General features: G+C 53.6%; 1 protein-coding gene and 1 non-coding gene across 2 annotated transcripts in view; one reads left to right on the forward strand and one right to left on the reverse strand.

Annotated features, from left to right (window-relative positions):
- Positions 1-22312, reverse strand: part of IGF1R (insulin like growth factor 1 receptor) — a 35515-nt gene extending 13203 nt beyond the window's left edge. Inside the window, exons 1-12 of the mRNA XM_039844127.1 lie at positions 22277-22312; positions 22037-22111; positions 20664-21144; positions 19708-19844; positions 19113-19272; positions 15472-15574; positions 14874-14944; positions 10725-10954; positions 10264-10374; positions 7114-7273; positions 4001-4130; positions 340-474 (exon numbers count right to left, since the gene is read on the reverse strand). Coding sequence (XP_039700061.1) covers positions 340-474; positions 4001-4130; positions 7114-7273; positions 10264-10374; positions 10725-10954; positions 14874-14944; positions 15472-15574; positions 19113-19272; positions 19708-19844; positions 20664-21144; positions 22037-22111; positions 22277-22312 — 1829 coding nt within the window. The remainder of the gene's footprint in view (positions 1-339; positions 475-4000; positions 4131-7113; positions 7274-10263; positions 10375-10724; positions 10955-14873; positions 14945-15471; positions 15575-19112; positions 19273-19707; positions 19845-20663; positions 21145-22036; positions 22112-22276) is intronic.
- LOC120587363 (5S ribosomal RNA) lies at positions 4447-4565 on the forward strand. The gene has a single exon (XR_005648946.1). It is a non-coding gene; the product is annotated as a 5S ribosomal RNA (ribosomal RNA).
- Positions 22313-23229: the final 917 nt, after the last annotated feature.

Genomic DNA, 23229 nt, shown 5'->3' on the forward strand with positions numbered 1-23229 from the left:
GCCTGCCGGGGGCCGAGCGGAATGAACCGTGCCCCAGGTCCACACAGGTCCCCGGATGAAACTCCAGAGAGCAAGTGACTCACGTGGCTTACACCTCGGCAAACTCTGTTTCAGTCACATGCTGCACAGAGACGTTAGCCTGAGAAACCACAGCACACACGGCTAATCAGGACCAAAGAAATAAGGAAGACGGGGCGGAGGGAAGGTGACCGCGCGAAGGGACAGGCTCCTTCTGTCAGGGGAGCCTTCTCCTAAACCACCCCGACCACGGCAGTGCCCGCCGGGCCAGAGAGCCTGGCCCTCGGAACCGCCGTCCCTCGCGGCCCAGGAGGTACGTACATTATGTCGGGGCAGTTGTCCGGCTTGTCCAGCAGGCCGCCCTCCATGACGAAGCGCAGCACCTGCTCGTTGGAGAAGCCCTGGTACGGCTGCTCGGCCAGCGTGGCGATCTCCCAGAGGACGACGCCGAAGGACCTGCGACGAGACGAGACACGTGAGGCCTCGGGCGGGCCGTGTGGCACCTGCCGTCCCCGCCTCGCCAGCACGTCGTCTACCCTGGGCCTGAGCCACCGCCCTCGCGGTGGTGACTGAGCACGCACCGGACAGCACGCCGGGCCCCAGGGGGAGTGCGGGGCATTCGTCCGCATTTGCTGCTAAGGTGTCCTGTAGCGTGAATGCAGCCCTGGTGGCAGAGCCGAGGATGCTGAAGGGGACAGAGTTTCCGGGACCCCTGAACAGGCAGGAGGCACAGGACCTCGCACTTGAACCCCGGCCCCGCCATCTGCCCGGTGTCTGGCAGGCCAGTGTCTCCTCAACGTGCTTTAGCCCAAGAATAATCAAATGCCGATTCCCAGGTCCCGCCGGCCGGTGATTTAGTGGCCTCACAAGGACCTGGGACAATTACAGTTCGACACACTCCCCAGTTTGGGCAGCCTCTACCCAGCGGCTCTCAACACTGGCCGCAGAATCGTCACTGAGCACATTTTTGAAACACTGATGCCTGGGCCCCGACCGACCGCAGTTCTGATGCCACTGGTCTGGGCCTGGGCCTCGGAGGGCTGAAAAGCTCATCGGCCCTCACAGGTCCAGCAGGACCAAGAGAGGACAGGCCTGCCTGCCCCACAGGGCCTGGGGAGCTGCTGTCCCAGGTGGGGACCGAGCAGGGTGACATTGGCTGGGACAGGGGCTCCAGGCGAGGAAGAATCCTTAGCACAGAGCCGAGCTGAGGGAAGCGGGTGGTGAGGGGCAATGTCAGCGGGAAGAGCCGTGAGCCACTGCGCCCTGCGTGCAGCTCGGCCGCCTGGCTTAGAAGATCCAGCTTCTGGAAAACCGGTTCAACGCGATAACACACGTACACAGAAATTTCAGACAGATATCACTAAAAAAAAGAGAGGCCGTCACATGCAAAACACAGGTGCCTTCCCAGCACACGTCACCAGCCTCTACAAATTCTCTGCGGTCCACCTGCCTTCCCATCCTACTCATTTCAGCAGAAGAGCGTGGGCCACTCAGCCGCAGGCCGCCCGAGGGGCTTCTGATGGACCCTCGCGGGCCGAGCTCCGCGCAAGACCCTGGGGCGGGACCCGTCCCTCCGAGAGCTGTTGGGACCCTGGCCCGGAGTCGTAGCAGGACGTTTCAGCTGCTGCTTCGGCTCCTTTCCAAATACCACGCTGTGTGTGCCCATCGACACTAAGAGCAGAAGTTACACATAATAGAACCTTAGCCACCGGAGGACTGGCCCGCCCACGGCCCTTTTAACTTCCGGTGACCGAGCTTAAGCGAGTCTTCAGATCACACAGGAGACCTAGAAAAGCCAAGACCAGAGGCCAAAACGCCACATTCACGGGCCTGGGCCGAGGGCAGCGGGACTTCTGGGTGGTGGCATCGGCCTGGTCACGCAGGTGGCGTGCCGTGGAGATCGCGCCTCCAACCTTCACGTCTGCAAAGAGGCAGCGCACCAGAAGTGACGAGCTCGCTACCTTCCTGCCTGCGGGCCTGGCCCGAGGTCACCTGCGAGGGCCGTCCCTCCCGCGTCCGCTCCTGCTCCCGCTCCACGCGCCCTTCCCCGGCCGCGGCGGCCGCTTTCCCGCAGCCCGTTCTCACCCGCGGGCTCCCACGCCGACTCTCCCAGCCCCGACGGCTCCGTTTCAAGCTTCCGCTCACTTGTCTGTCCGCAAACTTAACGGGTCTCCGACTCAGCCGCGCCTCACGACCCCGCTCATCGGCTGGCCTCACTGCACTGGACGCCCCGTGCGACCTGCACGGTCAACCCCAAGTCGCCCTTCCCTCGGCCTCCCGGAGCCCCCGCCGCTTGCCAGCGCAGGCTCACGTTTGTCCACAGGTCTGGTCAGAGCAGATGGTCCTGCTCTCTGGCCTACACCTCACCTTCTCCTTACTCAAGGGTGCCTTACACTCCAGCTGACGTGAACAGCTTAACACACAGCTCTAGGTCATTCCCCTGCTCGGAAGCCTTAAAAGCCTTCGCGGAACCTGCAGAATTAGTCCCACCCCCCAACGCACATCCGAGGCCTGACTCGGTCTCTCTACAGCCCGGCGCCCTCGAGGGAGCCCACTGTCCTCGCCACGCGCCTGGCGCTGCCACCGTCATGGCTCCTGAGCGTCCCCACTGCCAGGAACGGCTTCCTCGCTGCTCCGTAGGGGACAGTCCTACTTCAGGGCGCCCCACGACGCCACCTCCTCCGGGAAGGCTGCCGTGATTGCAATCTGTCAGGGTCACCTCCTCTTCTCCACAAGACTCCGTCCCTCAAGGACAGGCACTGTGTCACCCGTCGCTGGGTTCTTGCAGGCACTGAGCGCTGTGCCTGGGGCCCGCCAGGCCCTCACGATCACATGCACCGAATATGACACTCGAGTGGCTCCAGGTCTGCGGGCGGGGCGCCAGGCCTGCTCCACCCCCCCGCCCATCACCTCTACAGCTGAACGTGGCGTGAGCGCTCCGATGTGACAGTGAGGGCACAGATAACCGTCCTGGACAGGCTGATTGCAAAACAGATCTCGCACTTGAGCTCAAAAAGCAATCGCTCTGCCGGGTCATATTCGGATGTGATTTCCAATTTGCACCTGTCTTCAAAATAACACAGAAAGCCCTTGAACTGTGAAAGGTTCACAAGGTTAAAAAAAAAAAATGATGCCGGTTACTATTTAAATAGCTCCTCTGTGCAGTCATCTGGGACCCGAAGTAAACAAGCACCGTTTCTGTAACACGTCAGCGGTGGGATCTCCCACGAAGACAGCCCAGAAACTAGCTGATGTTCTAGAAGGAATGTGCGCCAGGCTTAGCATGCCAAGAGCGTCGGCTGGATTTCAGAATCCGACTGCCTCTCCGCAACGTCGCTGCGGATTTGCAGTAAACGCTACTGTCACAAGACCTCTGCTCTCCGCAGCTGGTGCGACTTCCATCCCAAGATCCGACTATTATTAAGGGAGACATTTTGCTTTTCAGACATCCCTGGGTTAACAACGATGGATGCCTTTTGAAAGGCGACAGACGGCAATGGCACCAACGGGAAAACACATCGAGATTCCTAAGCTTCGGGTCTAAATAAAGCCATGTCTCCTACGATCTGAAGGTTTAAGTAGGTGAGGCACCCACACACACACACACACACACACAGCGAAAGATAAAACCAGAGAAGGCAGGCACGGGGAGAAGCAGAGAGGTGACGTTTGCTGGCATGTCCCAGCTCCTGTGCTGTCTCAAGGCTCCCAGTCACCTAGCGAGCAGCTAAGGATTGAAAGACCCGTGGGTCCTGCAAATTCTTTAGCTCCCACAAATGGCCTCTGTCCTCAGCCAACCCACAGACAACAAACAGCAAAACTTCAGTGATGGAGGAGGGTGGCCCATGTGACACTTCAAAGCTGGACCCGGGGTAACAAGGAACAGAAAACAAGAGAAAAATAAAGCCCTCGAGACTGAGCCGGCGGGACTTGTGGCAGCTGGAGAGTCCAGGGCTCACAGTCCAGGAAAAGCCTCTCATACCAGACGTCAGAATGAGTGGTGAAGACGCCGTCCTTCAGGGACTCGGGGGACATCCAGCGCACGGGCAGCAGGCCTTTCCCTCCCTTCCGGTAATAGTCTGTCTCGTAGATGTCTCTGGTCATACCGAAATCTGTGTGGCAGAGAGGAGGCACAAGAGTTAACGCTGTTCGAATGGCTCCTGGGAAAAAGCAGAGACGCACCATCACTGCAGCCCAGGAAGGCCCTGGACCCACGTCCAAGGGCAAACCAGACTCAAAGGGGCCGGGCAGAGGCGTCTGTAATTTCATAAGGCCGGAAGAGTAAGGGATGAGGGATGAATCACATGACGAGCCAATAAAGACCAAGAGATCTCCGCTTTGCAAGACGCATATCATTTGATATTTTTAAAAAGTGAATTCTCGTATTGTGTTTAAAATAAGAGGCAGTTTAAAAATTAACAAGTTCCAGTCTACGGCCATGCCACCCTGAACAAGCCCGATCCCATCTGATCTCGGAAGCTAAGCAGGGTCGGGCCTGGTTAGTACTTGGATGGGAGACCATCTAGGAAGACCAGGTGCTGTAGGCGTAAAAAATAAAAAATAAAATTAAAAATAAAAATTAACAGGTTCCAGAGTCTATCGAGAAAAGATGCACTGTATAGACCAAAGGTCTTTCATTCGTGGTTTTAACCCTGATAAAATAAACAGGCATGTGATGACGCCTATTTACTCGATGGCATCGCCCATTGCCCCCAGAAAGGCAGTGGTTTCACTGTCTAAGAAGAAGGAAAATACTGAGCACCAATTCACGATTTAAAAAAAAAACAGTGCACAGCCAGATGCCCAAGAGATGCTCTTTACTAGGCCCCGGAAGCTATTACTCAATAATGTTTTTCAACATACTACTCCCACTCATTTTTGAAAAAGTCTTCCATTTTCCGTGTCTCTAGAAGATGTCACCTAATTATGTTTGACGGCAGGCTTGCTGTATAATCCTAAATCATTGCTTCTTTGTCAGAATTTGATTTCTCACTCCATCAGGCAAACTTTTCCCGCAAGGACTCTATTCCCAGGAGAAAGGTCTGCTCTCCTTCTTGAAATATCCATTCACGTCTCTCACTCCGCCACAGAGAGGTTAGGCTACAAAGCCAAACAGAGCACTGAGTCCCTTGGACCTTAACCAACATCGTTTACTTGTACTATGCTAAGGGCCACTGAATTGCTTCTGGCACAATTACTTGTCAGATTTGTAATCCCAGACACTGGGCCTTGGGAAAACAGTTTTGAGCCCTAGTAAAGAATAAAAATGAAGTGTTAGAGCTTTATCTCAGAATTAATCCAGCGGTGAGCACATTAGAGGATCTGCCTTTACTTGCACAGAAATGGGAAAAAAAAATAAATAATAATAATAATAATAATAAAGAAGAAGGCCCAGAACAAGAACACAAATTATTTCTTCGAACACAAAAGAAAAATTTCACGTTTTACGAAGAAAAAACACAAACGCAAAGAAAATCTCACTGTAAATACGCCACACGGCTAAACAGCAACTACGGTCCTTGGAGAGTTGAATTTCAAAGGGCAAGTGACAGCGGCTCTCCTACTGGGATTGGAAGCGGGGACGAAAGCAGCAGGAACTGAGCTGCGACCCTGTGCCACGAAGCGGGCAGGCGGGCAGGAGGGAGGGATGCTGGTGAGCAGAGCGGCCTGTCTGCCTGCGCTGACCCTGCCCGCCCCCTCACGGGGCTGTTTTGGCGTCACCCCGCTGCAGAGGGTGAAGAAACCGAGGCTCACAGAACTTGAGGCACTTGCCCCAAGTCTCAGTCGTTAGTGGCAGCACCGTGGTTGAAGCTCGCCTGCCCGGCTCCTTGGGGAAGGGGGGCTGGTTGGCATCTCCGTAGGAGCAATCTGAGCCCCACGGAGAAGTGGGGGGAAGGCACGGGAAGTGCATGGGTGGGTGCGCAAAGGAAGCCCGGGCAGGGGTCGGAGGGGTGCTTCCCTGGGGACTTCGGAGCAGGACAGCCTCTCAGGGTTCAAGGAACACCAAATATGGGGACGCCTCCAAGTGCCAAAACCCAGGGACACGCTGGTGGCTCCTGAACGACTAACTGATGACCCGGGCATGTTTGCTCTCCGATGTGGCCCTGCGTAGCACCCCTAGCTCCCACATGTGACCAGACGCTAACCCCTTATTTGGAGACCATTCTAGAAGGAACTGAAGGGCCAAAACATTTCATTCGAAATCATTGCCTCAGAAAAAAAATATATATTTGACTGGCATTTCCAGAACAGGCAGTTTAAGAGCTAGACACAGAGGCTCATTTTACATCGTTTTGGGGTGTTACGTCTCCCTTGTAGTTTCTCCAGATAAATACTCAGTATTTTTCTGAACTGTCAGCATCTCACTGTGAGAGGATAAGGTTTCTGGTGAGAGCAGATGGCTTCCTCAGCGGCCCGAGGTGGTGTGAGTTTTTCTCAGGCAGAGGAAAAGACCAAACCTAACGGCTGAAATGAATTCCTCACCGGCGACCTAGAACACCGTGCGTGGCGGCGACAGGGGGTCTCCCCAGCAGGCCGGGCAGCTAAGTAAGTGCCACGACAGAGGGGTCAGGCGCCCAGAGGTGGGCCGGCCCGGGCGTGAACCCCGGTTAGCAGCGGTCTTGCCCCACCCGAGGGACTGCCACCTCCCAGCCACCGCTCCTGCTCTGTGCAGGGGCTTCACTGTTAGGGGACGTCACCTCTTAGAAAACTCCATGGACCCCCGGAGGGGGACAGCGCTCCTTGTATGCTAGGAAAATTGGAGGAAATACTGGGAGTTTGAATGGCGACTTTTATTCCCAAGTCGAAATCATCGGAGGACACCGTCTCGATTGTTTCTGTAACCAATACTTAGCACTGTTCTGCCAGGAGACAAGGTACCCTGGCCTCGGCACATTCTGGCCCACTCCCTGACCCGCCGTAGCCACGGGCCATCAGGATTAGGGCCAGCCCAGCCAGGTCTGCGACTGTCCACCAACTGAGCAGTGACAGTCCCCCAAGGGCAGGACTTCACACTCACAGGCAGCCCAGAGCCAACTCAGTCCCTAAAACGTGTGAGTCACAGTTTCGCTCACTCCCGAGAAGCTGGGGACACACCTCCGATTTTGACGGTGAAATCCTCGGCCACCATGCAGTTGCGGGCGGCCAGATCTCTGTGCACGAACTTGTTGGCGTTCAGGTACGCCATGCCGTCCGCGATCTCTCCCGCCATCTGGATCATCTTGCTCAGGCTTGGAGGCACGAGGACCAGATTATTCTGTTGGAGGTTAAAAAATAAAAACATCGCTTGAGAAATCGCGCGTTTTTTCAAGGTCTGCACATCCATCTTTGCTCCGCAAATCTGAGCCCCACAGGTCACGCTGCTAAGGAACCAGGCCTTGCTCAGAAGGAAAGGGTTATTATGGAGACCGTGGCATCTGGTTCATGGTCAAGTCACGCACCTGCCAGCTGACCACATCACACGGAGCTGCAGAGAGAAACACCAAGTAACGCAACTAGGGACCGGCCTTTTCCATTTGGGGTAGAGCGAAAATTACTTAAAGCACAACACGTTGTTTTTAATATTCAGGATTCTTGCTTACTCAAATTCCTATCTGTTTATCTGTTTCTTTTATTTCTATAATAAAAGTACGAGTCACAGAGGGCGAGACCGCCACAAAGACTGTGTGGAAATGAGCAAATGCGTCTCTCAAATCGACGCTGTGTGTTTTCTTTCCCACGTAAGCATCGTTATAAATTTAATGTTTTCCTTTTTCTTCAATTTTCTTCTGAAATACAAAAACATCAAGATTAATTTTTTTCGCCATACGACGTGGCATTCCTTGGATTGTTATTTTGTGTGGGCAAAGAGGAAAATGAGCATTTGACGACTTCACTCCGACTGAAGTTTTTTCTGGAGCGGGACCAAGCAAAACAGTGACAAGTGACATGGGCAAACATTCCCTCTTTGCAGAGGAGGCCAAGGTACCGGCTTTGGAACTGAAGAGAAATACCCCTAAATCAGAATGAATCCATTTAGAAAAATGTTTTACATAAAACGTAGGCCCAAGTCTCTCCGTCCTAAAAAAAAGTGCAGAAACCGATCAACACCCCACAGTTCAGATGCTAACCACCCCTTGCTCATACGAGCACAAGAGATGTCACCTCAGTTTTCCTGGCCACAGGGTGTCTCTTAGAACACTGAAAAGCCCTTACTCTGACAGGTCCCGTGTGTCACCTCTCCAGCTCCAACCCTGCGGGCCTCAGACAGGGCGTGTCTGGGCTTTGGGATCAGACCAGACCGTCTGGGCTCTTCCACGCAGCGACCAATACGGGGTCACTGCTGGGAGGATGAGCTGGGACCAGTCACGGACAGTGCCCGCTGGCTTCATCTGAGGTGCTAGCTTCTGCTGAAAGCTGGCCTCGAGAAGTGGTCTAATTCTGCAGCCCACACTGCATGCACATTTGAATTCTGAAGAGACTATCAAGACTGCATCTGGTAATTTAAAAAACCGGTCGCTGAGCTGTCTGGGGAAGTGACATGACATCCCCAAGCATAAGCCAAAACTATTGCTTTCCTTTACACAGGAGCCTCGTTGAGACGAGTTTTGTTACCTCGGGATGCGACAGTCCCTTTTGACCTTCTCGGGGTTTTAGATATGCTCGGTCCACTAGGACATCTGCAGGTGACACGTGAAGTTTTTGCTCATCCTATTCAAGTCGGGAAGTACTACGTATAGGTATTCACTAGAAGTGGTCACTCATAATCAATGTGAAACACTGGATCGATAAGAGAAAGCTGATTTTAAGTATTGAAAGAGAGGGCTGGCATTTGGTCTGTGATTTGCTTAGAGCTGCTTATGACACGTATCCGCGAGCACCCACACTTAGCCAGGTAAATGAGCAAATCCTAACCTGGGAGGGGAAGATGCCAGGTAGAACATAACGAAACTGTCGGGCGAGCATATGTATTTTTACACCTGACGTGAGTTAGGGCAAGTTGGGAATCTCACAAATCTGCAAGTGAATTTTCAGTCTTTAAAGGAATTCAGCCATCGTCTTGTCTGACCCTCTGTGACCAGAGGAGGCCACACACGAACAGGTACACAGAACCGAAGTTAAGAAACTACAACTGGGAAGATGATTACGTTTCAAACTAAAAGAAGAAAACAGAAGATCGAGCTCAGAGAAAAGCTACGGAAATCCAAATGCGGCTGAGAAGGGTTCTTGGGAACACGGGCAGCCACGAGGGACTTCCTCGACACAGAGCCAGGTCAGGGTCAGGGACGCCACCAGACCCACCGAGGCAGCCAAACAAAAGGCAGATGTGCTGGTGTTACTTCTAAGCATTTCTCTACCGGTTTATTCTTAGAAGCACTTGCTTAAGAAGTAAAGTCGTGCCTCTAATGTGTTAAAACGTCGGCTTGTGGGTTCATGCTACAGAAGCGGGGACACCTGGGTGACGGAAGGAAAACCACACAGGACTTTAGCAGATGTAGAATCTGAAGCTCAAAACGCAGAGGGGTATTTTTTTTACTAGACTAAGCAGAGATCGTGCGGCTGAGGCGACCATCAGGCAGAGGCAGAAGCCGGACATTGACTCAGGATGGAGCGTGGAGCTTGCAGGCCGAGACCGAGGTGTTCGGCTTCTGCATCTCGAAGGCGCAGACTGCGGCTCATAGCACGGGGACAGAGGCATGTGCGCGGGGAGGGGGCTCGTGATGGCGCGGATGCCTCGTGGGCAGGGCTGGGTGGCACCACCTCCCGTCCCCCAGCACAAGGACCAGGTCACCCTAACACCGGGCTTTGACGAGCAGGTGGTGAAAGGCTGCCTCTGCCACAACCACAGCCCTGAGCCCCGGGCTGTGTCTGGGGTGCAAAGCTGAGCAGAACGGGGTGAGCGGGAACGCACTCAGAGACCCCAACGAGGGAAAGGCCGCGTGAGCGAGGAGGGGAGCAGTCAGCAGAGGACATGGTCGCCCCTGGCCGGGGGCGCTCCGACGGCCGGGACAGGCTGCTGGAGGCCCCGGCGCTGAGGTGGCTCTGTCGGTGGCAGTTCGGGAGAGGGGGCGGAGGCGGAGGTGACGGCGGTGGGGGGAGGGAGTACACGCAGGTGCGTGAGGAAAGGGGTGACCTGAGGCTCGCACGTGCCCCTCGCCGAAGTGCAAGGCCTCTGTCCGGCCCGCGAAGGAGCCGCGGGCAAGCACGCAGCAAGAGACGCGCGTCATCCGGCGGAAGGTTCTCAGGGGACCAGGACACATAACGCACCTCGATCTCCGGCCTCATGGACCTGAGGTAACTCTTGAGATCGCCTCGTGTCATCAGTTCCATGATGACCAGCGTTGGCTGGCCCTGGGACACCACGCCCAGCAGCCGCACCTGGGAGGAATGGCAGACAGGAGGACTCAGAAGGTGAGAGCTGCCCGCGACGGCCGCCGCGCCCTCCCCGCAGCCCAACAGTGTGTGCGGGGCCGGGACCTGCGGGCCAGCGACACAGCCCCGGTGGCTGGGCCGCTAAGACCCACCGAGGCAGCCGGGGTCTGCAGCGCACCTGAACCCTCGTGCGCACAGGTGCTGCAGGCGACAGTGAGGTTGATGGGGGCTGCACAGAAGACGGTGGGTGGGGGAGGGTCACCCACCCACGAGTGTGGCCCCCCCCACTGGGGCCCCCTGGGAAACGCCCCCCCACCCCCCCGTGGGGTGCTGCCTCCTCGAGGGGGCGTTCTCACCACGTGGTGACAGTTGAACTCCTTCATCACCGAAGCCTCGTTGAGAAATTCAATCCTCTCGCGCATGCTCGCGGCCTCGTTCACGGTTTTAATGGCCACCCTGGTTTCGGGCTCGTCCTTGACCACGCCCTTGGCCACGCCCTCATACACCATCCCGAAGGAGCCCTGGCCCAGCTCCCGGCTCATGGTGATCTTGTCGCGGGCCACCTCCCACTCGTCAGGCACGTACACTAGAGAAGAAGACACCAGGGCTGAGACGCTGTGGCCGCGAGCGCCTGGGCACAGCGCGATTCCGGGGGGACCTCTGCGCGATTCCGGGGGGACCTCTGCGCCAAAGAACGCGGATGCCGCTTCCTAAGGCCCGCCTCGGGGCGCGGCGCGGCACAATGACTTGGCTCGTTCTGAAATCTCTCACGTGCTGTCAGGCAACTGTATGGCCATATAGTGGTTATTTCAAATCTTCCAGGATTCCTAGAAAATCTGAGGGTCCTGACAGCATAGAGTGACAACCAGGAAGCAATTCAAATAGAAAATTCACACTGGATTTCACCACCTTAGTGCAAAGATAATGTAAATATTTCGATAACTTTTATACGGATTACATAGTACAACTGATAAGACTTTGGATCTATTGGGTTGAATAAAACATTAACATTTATTTCACCTGTTTCTTCTTACTTTTTTCCTGTGACTTCTAGAAAATTTAAGGTTACGCAAGAGACTAGCATTGTATTTCCATGCAGGGCTGTTCTAGTCTCGACAAAGTACCTCCGGCCTTGCCTGCCAAAGACCCTGGGGCATCTGATAAGGCAGAGAAGCGCCAGAGCTGTACTCCCGGGGGCATTCAGCACAGACCAGCATGGAGCGACAGCCCATGAGAAGTGAGGTCGCCCCAGGGCTACGGCCTGTGCTCTGTGAACCCAGGTCCCTCCCGCCATGGGCTGAGGGACTGGCCCGTGGGTCGTGCTGAGGACTCAGCCTGACAACGATTTCCTCGCCAGTCTAGGCGCTTCCGGTCCGATTCAATCCGGTTTAAGAAAATAAAGAAAGAAAGAATGCTAGGCAGGAAGGAAGGAGAAAGGAAGAGAGAAGGAAAACGAAACAGAATCCATTCCACAGCGGACTGTTCTGTGAGCGCCACGAGAAAGGCCAGTCACGATCGCGTCCATCCAATGCCCTGTGCCCACGTCCCTGCCCGCAGGGGCGCCCCCAGCAGGCCCCACGGCGCACTGCCAGCTGGTAAGGAGCTGGTTCTGACTCAGAAACGCAGAAGGGCCCAGGACCTGGGATGGAGACAGTTGGCTTCTCCGCTTTCACACGCTGACCTTGGGGACTGCGGCTGGATGTGCCAGAGGCCCTGGGCTGACGACCGCATTCCAACACCCCGAGTCTCCAGCCTTTACCTTTAAGTGACACTTGAAAGCAAAGAGGTCTATAAATTAGGCCCAGTAGACACCACCAGTTTACGCCTCTGAGTTGTGTCCAATGTGGACTATATTAGTCAATCTAGAATTTTCTCGCATACACGTTTACGTGTTTATGTAAGTACGTATGTGTTTCCGAATCTCACATGTGGCTCAGATGGTTTCCAGCCCGGAGGAGGAGGCTGGTGCTTCTTTAGGAGGGTAAGCATGCAAGACTCGTCACGACACCCCTCAGGACTATACAAAGACACTGTCTAGATCCATTTATCTCTGACAACCCAGGCTTGCTTTTAATCGGAATTAACTATGTAGCAGGCCATAAAGCATGGAGTTAGAGACCATCGCATTCACTCCTAGGGAGGTCTCTGAAGCCAACAGCCAGAACCTTTTTCTCTGCATTCAACTCAACAGTTCTGAGTTTAACCAGAAGCCTAAAGCCTGGCCAGCCAGCAGGGGTTTATGGCACAACGTTATCAGCACTTCCCTGTAAGGGATTTGCAGTGTGCTCTGGAGAATGATGACATGCAGATTCGTTTTCAGAGAAGGAAGTTTTAAAAGCATTTTTGAACTTGCAATGTCCTTTTGTCGCCCTTTGAGGAAACTAGCTATGAGGTGCTTGTCAAAAGGCCATATAAATTGAGTTCAGATGAGGTGACAGTGCCCCTACCTGCTGGCCTGGGCGACAATAAGTTTGTTTGTTTTATTTCTAAAAAAGAATCGAGACATGTCATGAAAGCATTCTGGAAAGACAGAAAATTTGAAATCAAACCACCATTAGAGTCTGATATTGTTTTAATGCTCTCTCTAAACTTCCAGGAGACTTCACAGTCGAAGCTACACACGCCAGTCTTCTGTGCTTTATTTCAAAGCAGAGCAGGTTCTCTAGAAGGTTCTTATTCTACCCTTACAGAAAGGGGAAGTGGCTTTGCATTTCCTCTATAAAAGCCACTAAGTGTGTGATGACTCCTTACTTTCACTTTTTAAAAAGCTATTATTGATATAAACAACGCATAAAAACCTTCTCGTTTTTTTTAAGAAAAAGATCCTCTCTACAAATAACTACTCTTTTAACTTTGGTGTGTATCCTTTCAGAATGTTCTCTATGGCTTATATATATACATATGTACAGAGGTACATATATGGGGCATGGGGTGTGAGCATGTGTCTATGTGTGCACATATATATTGCCTATTACAAATACAACTTTGTGAGACTTTCTAGAAACTGCAATAAAGTCCTTATTATCTTGCACTGAACTTCCATTCAGAGGAGGCTGCCCTTTGACTGGCTTCAACAGAAACACTCCTGAATTCGAAATGATTAAAGAAATCAGAGTAAAGCTCCACACAGTGACACGGTGCCTTTAAATGGTCGCCGTGTTTCCTCATATTTTCTGATTCGATCAGCATAATCGATTCGAATGATCGAGACTGGCACACATCTCCTGCACATCTAGCTTCACCTCTCCTGAGGTGAGAAAGAGGCGAACCCTTTTTCGAAGCACATCCGCCCGATTTCACGCCCTGGTTCATTCGTGTGACCAACTGGATCCAGCTCCTCCCGGGGGCCAGCTTCCCTGGCCGCCCCGAGGACCTCACCGTCCTTTCCACGGTGACTGCATCACACTGTCAACAAGACGTCAGGGACGGAGTCGCTCCGACTTCTCAGCTGCCTCTATGGGACCTGAGCAAGCGTCTCCTCTGAGCCCCCAGTCCTCACCTGCACATAGACGGGCATATACAAGGATCCCCAATCCCCAGGCTGTGGACCGGTACCAGTCCGTGGCCTGTTAGGAATCGGGCCGTACAGCAGGAGGCGAGCGAGCGAAGCTTCACCTGTATCTGCAGCCACTCCCCAGCGCCAGCATCACCGCCTCAGCTCCGCCTCAGCTCGTCAGGCATGAGATGCTCGTAGGAGCGCCGGTCCCCGGTGCCAAAGAGGTTGGGGACCGCTGGGCATATGGAAATCCACCTGACAGGGATGTCAGGACTAATGGGACTGCGTTTGGCATAGCGAGGTGCCAGTTAACAGCACCTGCGTTGCGGGATGCCATGAGCAATGCACCAACCCAACTTACTTTTCAAGGTTTGGATTTAAGTACGCTAGAAAGACAAGACAGCCAAAAAAAACAAAAACAAACAAACAAACAAACCAACAAAAAACACAAAAACAGCTTCCAACTCAGACCTTCTTAGTCGTTTAAATAACGGCCCTCGTTAGTCATTACCAAAGAAATGGGCCGTGAGTATGTACATCACGTGACCCCATCAGGAGGGAATGAACAGAAAAACTGCGAGATAAACCTTGAGGGGGGGCCGTAAGTGATCAAAGACAAGTATAACGGTCTGAAACTCAGGCTGAAACTAGTGCAAAAGAACTGTGTTGTCAGCTGCAGCGCATCCTCTGACTGGATGTCAACAATTTAACAGCTTTTTGCATTTTAGCAAAAAATTTCAAGCCGTTAAATAAACTGATTTCTGGGCTGGCCACACTCATCTCTGAAGCCTGATTTTCCTTGGAGCCTCCCAAACAGATGCAGAATTTTTGAGATGTTCAGTGAACTGCTAAAAACTTTGGAGGGAAGTTTTTAAAAGTGTCAGTGAAGATGGATCTGAGGCCACAGGTCCCTCAAAATAATGCGGACCCCTTTTCCCCTCTAGCAATACTCCCAAAAGCTCCCCGATCAAGGGCCCCCCAACAGTGAGTGTACAGCCGAGAAGCTCACCGTCAGCCGCGCTGAAGTATTCGGGGTTCACGGACGCGTACAGCACTCCATTCCCCAGCCTGTTGCTGTTTCTGTCAAAAACGATAAAGTTTAGGCCCCCAAAAAGCCCATCGTCACACATTTCCGTACACATATATACTTGCATCTGAGTTATATCCTTTTTGTCTCATAAAGTATCAGGAGAAAGGGAGTGAGGTGAGCTTCGGGCCACCTAGCTGTCACCTACAGGCCCAGGGCATTAGCGGGCATTTGCTCACGTGCTTTTTGGCTTCTGCAGGGTCTCAGAGCGTTTTAAGAAACCACTCGTTTACTTCACTGGAAATCGCAAGGGTTATTTGATCGAGAGGGCCATGCCGTGGGGTTTGGAAAATCTTTACATCGGCAGCAGGATCTGTGTGACAAAGTGACTGGGGAGGTGATGATCCGTACTCTCCAAAAACATGCAGTCGTTGTTGAATCATTAGTAAATGTCTCGTTCCCGCGAAGACCGTTGGATCGGAAAGTCGGGGTTTCCAATCCACCAAGTAGTTCCTCACAAAGTTGACCTTAGCTCGGTGTCACATCCTAACACCACTTAGCCACAAATCGGGTCACTCACCTTTTCCGGTGGAAGACATACAGCATTATCACCAGCCCCCCCACTATGAGCAGGATGGCGATGGGCAGGGCGATGATCAGGTGCATGAAATTTTCGTAGGTCGCTGCAGAAACAAGGAGGTACAGTCAGCGTCACTAGGTGGACAAGCTGCTCGTTTCACTTTTTAAATATTTAGCTGGAAGCGTGAAAATAAACACACAAAACCCTGAAAATTCTTCTACTGCCCGAGCCCGAACTAGAAATTCTGACGGTAAACAGTATTAGAAATGAGAGCAGAAACGCTGAGTTTTCTTCATCTGGAAAAAAAGGTTACAAAAGTACAGACTGGGGAGTAGACTCATTTTTATTTTTAAAGCCTAGTGTATATTTGAAATAAGAGTTCAAATGATGGGCTCAAGTAAAATAATCTTGTACGCAGTTAATAACTGTTAAGAGAAATGCATACGTTTGCTAAAAAAAAAAAGATTCTTACACATACAGAGCTCAAGCTGTCTGACGTTTTTATCTGTTTTAAGACAGGTCCACAGAAAATGTAAAATAACAAAAAACAGCTAGAAGTAACCCCTTGCCAAAGTCACTCTGAATTCTCCCCAGTTCCAAGCCTGAGACCACAGAGCTTGCTGCAGCACCTGCTTGTCGCCGTCACCAGCACTCATGACAGATGGCAGGCAGGGCACTGGGGACGCTGACCCACACCTCTGAAAACGCTGCCAGATGCAGGAAAGCAACACACTCTCAAGCGGCATAACGACCAGAGAAGTGGACCGTACTGACCGCAAGGATGCAGAGGGGACGGGTGCAGAGGGCGGAGGCAGAAGATTTCCCAGCACACAGGACTGGATGGGGACAGGACTGGATGGGGACCGTGCTGGACAGAAGTCGGGACTGGCTCCCCAGGGGCCTTACCCAAGCTAAGCCATTCGAATCTTGTCATGGAGATTAAGATGCGCCAGGGGGCGCTCTCCAGCCCCTCAGAGCACTGATCGGATGGTGTATGGAGAGATGTCCGTGCTGGGGACATCCTGGAGGGGGCTGGCAGCGAGGAGTAGCCACTGCCTGCCTTTGAGAGTTCTGGGGGGCGGGAGGGGACCTGGGCATATTCTGCGTTACCCAGCTCAGACCTCAGTGAGAAATCACTGCTCCTCCCTACAAACGAGGAGGACAGAAGTGACCTGCTGTCCTCAGGGTCACACAGGCAGCTGGTCACATGGCCCTAGGATTGGAACCCGGGCTCCCTGTACCCACCACTCCGACTTGCCCCATGAAGCAAGCACCCTGGAGGCAGAGCTCGGGCGGTGGTGATGGCAACAGAGGCTGGATTCTGGAGGCGTTTAAGAGGCAGAATCAGAGAGATGGGTGTGAACGGGAAAGAGGGAGCCTGAGAGAAAGGAGGGGCGTGGCTTGGGCGGGGCTTGGGTGGTGCATAGATTATGGGGCCACCGACTGAGCTCAGACACAAAGAACACAGAGATGGTCTGAGGGTGGCAACTGTGGTTCCAGTTTTGTGCACGAGGAGTGTGAGGTGCCCTTGGGGCACCCAAACAGACACGTCTACGTGGAAATGGGGTTGGAACTCACTGAGGACCAAGTTACTCATCAATGCGAATCACTCATCCATGAGTATCTTGCCACTGAAAACTATTCCTATCATTACTCTTCAAGGACGATAGAAGCTCTTTTCATTTTTTTAATTTAAAGATATTTTTCTCAAATAGCTCTCAAAATAGATGGATGCAGGCCCCTGCATTCTCCAGTTCTTGACAATACAAGTTATCACTGCCTTCGAGAAGCTGTGGGCATTTCTTCCCCCCAACCCCGAGTACTATTTCTTATATTCATGTCACTGAGGCTACTGATGAGCTTGTACCATGTTCTTTTCAAGTTTCATATTTCCACAGGGACACGGAGAAACTGGAACACATCCAGAGAAGAACAAAATGATTAAACAGCTAGAAAATCGGTCTCTGAGAATAAGGCTCAAAGCCTGAGATTATTTAGTCTGGAGAAGAAAAGTCGGAAGAGTGATTTCACAATCTTCGAGCACACGAAGAGCTCCCGGAAGGGGAGAAGTTGCCAGAAAGCACCCACGTCCTCCATTTCCTCGCAGGGTTTAAACCAGGGGAGACGAGACGGAACGTGACGAGAGAGAGTCACGTCTGATGCGAGGGAAAACTCCCGACAGCAAAGCGCGCGTTCAGATTCGGTTTCTCGTGGCGTGTGCCACCTGCTGCTGGAAAGAGCCCACCAGAAGCCAGGGCTGCCGTTTCTAAGACCACAGCCCCAAGCCAGACCCCAAACCTAGGCTGTTTCTGAAGGATGGAGGCAGACAGAAGTGGAGAGACCTGAAAGCAACATGTCACCCTGCGGAGGGTCCCGGGAAGACTGCGGAGGGTCCCGGGAAGACTGCAAAGGGTCCAGTGCGGGCGCAGGTGGCATAGGCTGCGTGTGAAGGGCGGGAGAAGCGGACCACGTGGAGAATTCAGACCAAGTTAGTTCGCGGAATTATCTGCCCAAGCATCTGTTTACCCCTAAAACCAGGACCCAGGCACAGGGCCAGGCTCACAAAACGCGGCCCCGAGGCCTGCAATCCCACGCACCCTCTCCTTCTTGTGACATCTGTTCCCGTTAGGATTTTCCAACATCGTGCATGTCTTTGGTTCTATTAGGCGTGAACCACGTCGACTGCTGGATGGGTCGAATCCTGAATTTAAAAACTCGGACTGCAGGTCAGGACGGCACGGATGTGGGCCCCAGGAGGGAGCAAGGCGGTGGGGACTGCCCACCGGACCCAAAAGCCACGCCGCGAAGCAAGCGGGGGCTGCCCTTCCTTGTGGGAGAGGCAGCAAGAAACACTGATATGCCACATTTTCTTCCCATTCTCTGAATGGGAAATAATCTAAAAGAACTGGGTGTCTAATAAGAAATAGCAGAAAGTCAATATGAAACGAGCAAAGAATATTTATGCCACCAGATAAGAGACTGAATTTTCTCGGCCAAGCAAGTATAATAGGGCCCTAGGAGTACCTATGCACTTTACAAAATTCAGTTTTAAAATCGGAGATCCTCGTGTAGAGTGGGCTTCTAAGAACTCTGTCTCGTCGATGGTCTGAGCATCGACATGGCCCCGTCTCTGCACGTCACCACTGGCACGCTTCCATGAGCATCACTGCTTTCAAAGTTGCATCTGCGTTTTACCGACAGGCGGTGCAGGGGACAGTGTCTCACTCAGCCTGGCGTGCTGTCACAGACTCTGGCCCTGGAGCAGCAGGCTGGGCTGGGTGGCCCTCAGGTTTCTGTCACCCTTCGGGGTTCTAAGCCCTGCATCTGTGAGCCCTGACGAGGCGGTCGGGGGCGGGGGATGGTCCATCCCACGCTTTGTAAAACGCTCTGGACGTTAACGAAGTTGACAGCAAAAGCTGCTTGTTCCCTCCCTCTAAAGACAGTCTCAGACGCTCCCCCCGTCCGTAAGATGAGAGAGACTCCAGGAGCAGCAGCGCCCAGCCCGCAGCCCCAGATGAGGGGATTCCCCCTCGCCCCCCGAAAGATGGCCAGCTCGGCTCCAAAGGAAGACGGAAGCCAAGATAAGGCAGGCTCCCCGCTCCAGGCCAAGCCACGTTCCCGGCTCCTCCCCCAGGTCTTACTTTTGGCCTGGACGTAGAAGAACACAGGGTCCGTCCACGACCCATTTCCGGACAGAGAGGTGGCCTGGATGCGGGCCGTGTAGTTGCCCGGGTTGAGCCGGTTCAGCTTGGCCCCTCCATACTTTCGGTACTCCTGCCTGGACACGCACTCCCGCTGGTCCTGGGGTGAGGGAAACAGACGGGTCACTTCCCCACAAACGCACGAGAAGCGGGTGACCGGCGGCCCAGTCTGTCGCCTCCCGCCTGACAGCGATCCCGATTTGTAAAACACGGGGAAGAAACCAACTGAGTCTTCCACAGCAGAAACTTTCAGCCCACCTAAGTTTTAACCAAACTTTTTTTTTTTTTTGGTAACCAAACAGAACCCCGGAGAGATTAAACGTGATTAAGACCAATCCAGTCCAGGCCTAAAGAGCATTTTGTGCAAGGTGAGAACAAATCCAGCTCCTCAAAGATGCAGAGCTGGTAGAAAGACCCAAATCCTCACTGACTCGGCGGCTTATTTCATCGTTTTAAGTCCTAAGCTGACCAGGAGGTGACCTGTGTCGTAGTGTAATGGAGACACCCCCCAGACACGGCCACCGTCCCCTCTTACCTCGAGTTGTGATCCGTATTTTATTTCATACATTAGAATTAATCCATTGGGATTCTCAGGTTCCGGCCACTTCAAAAAGATGGAGTTTTCCGGCCGCGACTCCCAGGTCACCGGCCCAGGAATGTCATCTGCTCCTTCTGTGGGACAATGGACACGGGCGATGAAGTCAGACTCGGGTCTGTCAGGAGGGACGTCGACAGCGGGCTAACCCGAGGACACCCTCCCCCAAGCCACACATGTGGGACAGTGACTGTGTCAAGCCCTCGTGAGCCTGCTGCTCACACGCAGTGGGGGTCCTGCAGTTGGAGCCATCTGATGACCGGTGGGTCTCAAGATGCCATGACACCCCCCCACAACGACAAAGCCTGCTCTCAGGTACTGCGGGAACGCTGTGGCAACGTGAGTCGCGTGTTTTGGGGGGTCAGCCTCTACCGCGTGGGAAAAGAAACTGCGGGACACTGTCGAACACAGCGGCATCGGAAAGTGCCAAGTGTGAGAAGCAGCAGCATCAGCCTCCAGGCCGCGCCCCGAGTCCCTCGCAATTTCTATGAAGGACGGTCCCCGGCCCGGCCCGCTGAGAAGCTGGCCTCTCGCTGCCGCCGTCGGCTCTGCCCCCAACGGCCGCCTGAAGTTAGGGGGCTTGCTCTCCAGCTTTTTTGCTTTCTTAAAATGGCAAGCCACGTGGTGAGCGAAAGTCGCCACAAGTCACAGGGGATCTGTCTCTTCCGGGAGGGCGGGGACACTGAGGCTGGAGAGGCTGACAGCCTGGGTGGTGGGGACGTCACGATGAACTGGACTCTACGCCCTGGGCGGCTGCCTCCCTGGCAGCCCACAGATGGGCTCGCGCCCCCCCCTAATGAGCAGGCCTGAGACCGAGGAGACTGCGAGCCTATGACACAGCATCTTCCTCCCAGGCTGTGAGCGAGCCGGGGCTGGGCGGCTGGATCACACCCTACCTGCAGGCATGGTTCTTGCAAAAACGAAGTTGGAGGCGCTGCAGCCCAGCTTCTCCGCCTCGTGGTTGCAGCTGTGGATGTCGATGCGGTACAGAGTGAAGGGCCGCAGGTTGGAGATGACGGTTCTCTCCTTGTTGTCCACTCTGCTCTCGTAGAAAGGATATTCCGTCTCCAGCTCTTCCAGGTCTGTGACGTTGTAGGCGTCCGCCGTGCTGTTCCTGCTTCGGCTGGACATGGTGGTGTTGGCCACCTGCGCGACATCTCTCCGCTTCCGCTCGGGTCTGCAGGAAAGAGAGAGAATCACAAGGTCGAGGCTCAGAAGTGCTGCCCCGTCTCCCGTCCTGTCCGAGTCACGGCAAGGAAAGAAAGATCTTAACCTCGGCGTTCGGCCCCCTTGGATAAAGACCAACGAACCAACACGGGGGGTTCCTTCTCCGAGAGTCACTTTGTTTTCTCTGCGAACCGCAGCGTCGCCCACAGGCTGCCCCGGCCCCCGGCGTGGTCACTCGATTGTACCCAGAGGGGGCGTCCTGCTATGGGTCTGCGACATCACTCCACAGACCCATGATCCAGCACGACAGGTGGCCAACCCACCGGCCACTCTGAGGTTCGTTAGGGGTGAGGAGAGAGAGGAGAGGTGGGACGTGGGCCCAGAGAGATGGGGCAGGGGGGTTCGAAGGCCTGTGTTTTGGGGGCTTCTCTGGCCACCTTTGACTGTGGAAAAAAAGATGGCGGCAGCGAGCACGTGCCTGGACACCCCAATCCTTCCCTCTGAAGCTCCCGCTGACCCCCGCCTCCTCCGAGGCCCCAGAGTCTGTATTTTTCACGCTCCTGGAGGTCTTTTCCAGCCTAGTTTTGCCTCCCACTCAGCAGTGACCGCCTATGGCCTCCCCAGGGCCCTGCCCATGACAGGGACAGATTCACTGTCATTGAGTAGTGCCTGGAAGAACAGCTACGAACAAAGGACAGCGAAAGGAAATGCATAAAATCACAGAGAGATGTCCGCGCCCAAAGGGCAGATGGGGCGGTCCCAGAAGCTGGAGAAGGTGACCCCTCTGATGGCTGCTTTTGCGGGAGATGGAAAAACGGGCTTTGGGGCAGCCACCCCCAGAATCTTAGAAACAGGCTCCTGGCATTTATAGGAACCGACAGAAATGGAACCCAAGACAAAGGAACAACCATCCTCAGGTTATCCACAGTCACCCAGCATCCTTCGTCCTGTGAATGGGCAAAGGGCGGGAGACAAAAGGAACGAGTCGCATCTGGGAAAGAAAACTGAGAGCCTAAGGAAATGAGAAAGAGTAGGAAGAAGGAACCGTCATCAGCTCGCACGTGGGGGGAAGAGCGTAAGTTCCCCCATGGAGGCTGGGCACCCGGGAAGCCACTGCTGGTTCAGGGGGCACGCAGCAGGCTTCCCGCTGGTCCTTCTTCACCTCAAGGTCAAACACCTGGAGAGAGAAAAAGGTGGGGCTTGGGGAAAGGGACCTGTGGTTCCCCAGTCTGCCCAGCCCATGGATTCCCCTGCAGAAAACACCGCTGCCATCTTTTATGCAGATGACACACCGGGCCCCGCCCCGAGCATGAACCTTTCGACACAGATCTGCTCATTCCACCAGGCAGAGAACCACAAGGTCAAGGCGTGAGGTCATGTCACGACTGAAGCCACTTTCACAATGTCGGGGGAGGAAAGGCCCGGAAATGAGGCTGATAATTTCCCATCCTCACACCACTCAACCCAAACCGACCCTCCCGGAAGGGACAAAAAACAAGAAACCACGTTTATTGCTAGGGAGACCATGTTTATTGCTAGGTTTTAGACACCCACCAGGACAAATTTCCTGCCTTCTCTTCAAAACCAACACAACACGCAAAACCAACACAACACTCAAAACCAATACACTTGCAGCTATGAGTACAAAGTTGCAAAATGATACGGTGTCAAAACCCCTCCCGTGGCCGACCTCTCCTTCTCCTGGGACTATATCATGAAGTTCACTGGATGGTTTATTTATTTATAAACACCACACTTCCGGAGACTGCAAAGCTGTTACTTACTGACAACAAGTCAGGGACAAAGAGAGGCCACACGGGACGTCATCACGAAGACAATTATGGGGCAAGCAGAACAGTCATCCAGAATTCTTTATAAACAGCCACACTTCCAAATGGTGTGACCGACAGCAAATACCGTCACCAGCTCGTCACACCTCCCACCCCACAAGACAACCTGCTCCTCTCGGAAAAAACTTTTTACTCTTCAATATGCATTGACATCTCGGTTACTTAAACCAAACTATATAATTTGAAAAAAAAATAAAGGCAGCGGTCGATGAAAGGCATTCACCGTCAAATACTGACTCGAGAAAGCAGCTTATAAGCTCCGACTCCCACTCTGCTTCAAAACAGACGGGACGCACTGGGCGACGTACATAACATCCTAAATCTGACTTGGACTGGTTTTAGCCCCCGAATAAACTGTTCTTAGAACAAAGGGAAAGAAATAAAAGGGCCTTTGGACAATTTTGTCGCAAAAGAGAAAACCTTCCTGACTCAGTCATTCCGGCAC

Source organism: Pteropus medius, unplaced genomic scaffold (assembly GCF_902729225.1).
Source record: "Pteropus medius unplaced genomic scaffold, Ma_sr-lr_union100, whole genome shotgun sequence".
NCBI lineage: Eukaryota > Metazoa > Chordata > Mammalia > Chiroptera > Pteropodidae > Pteropus > Pteropus medius.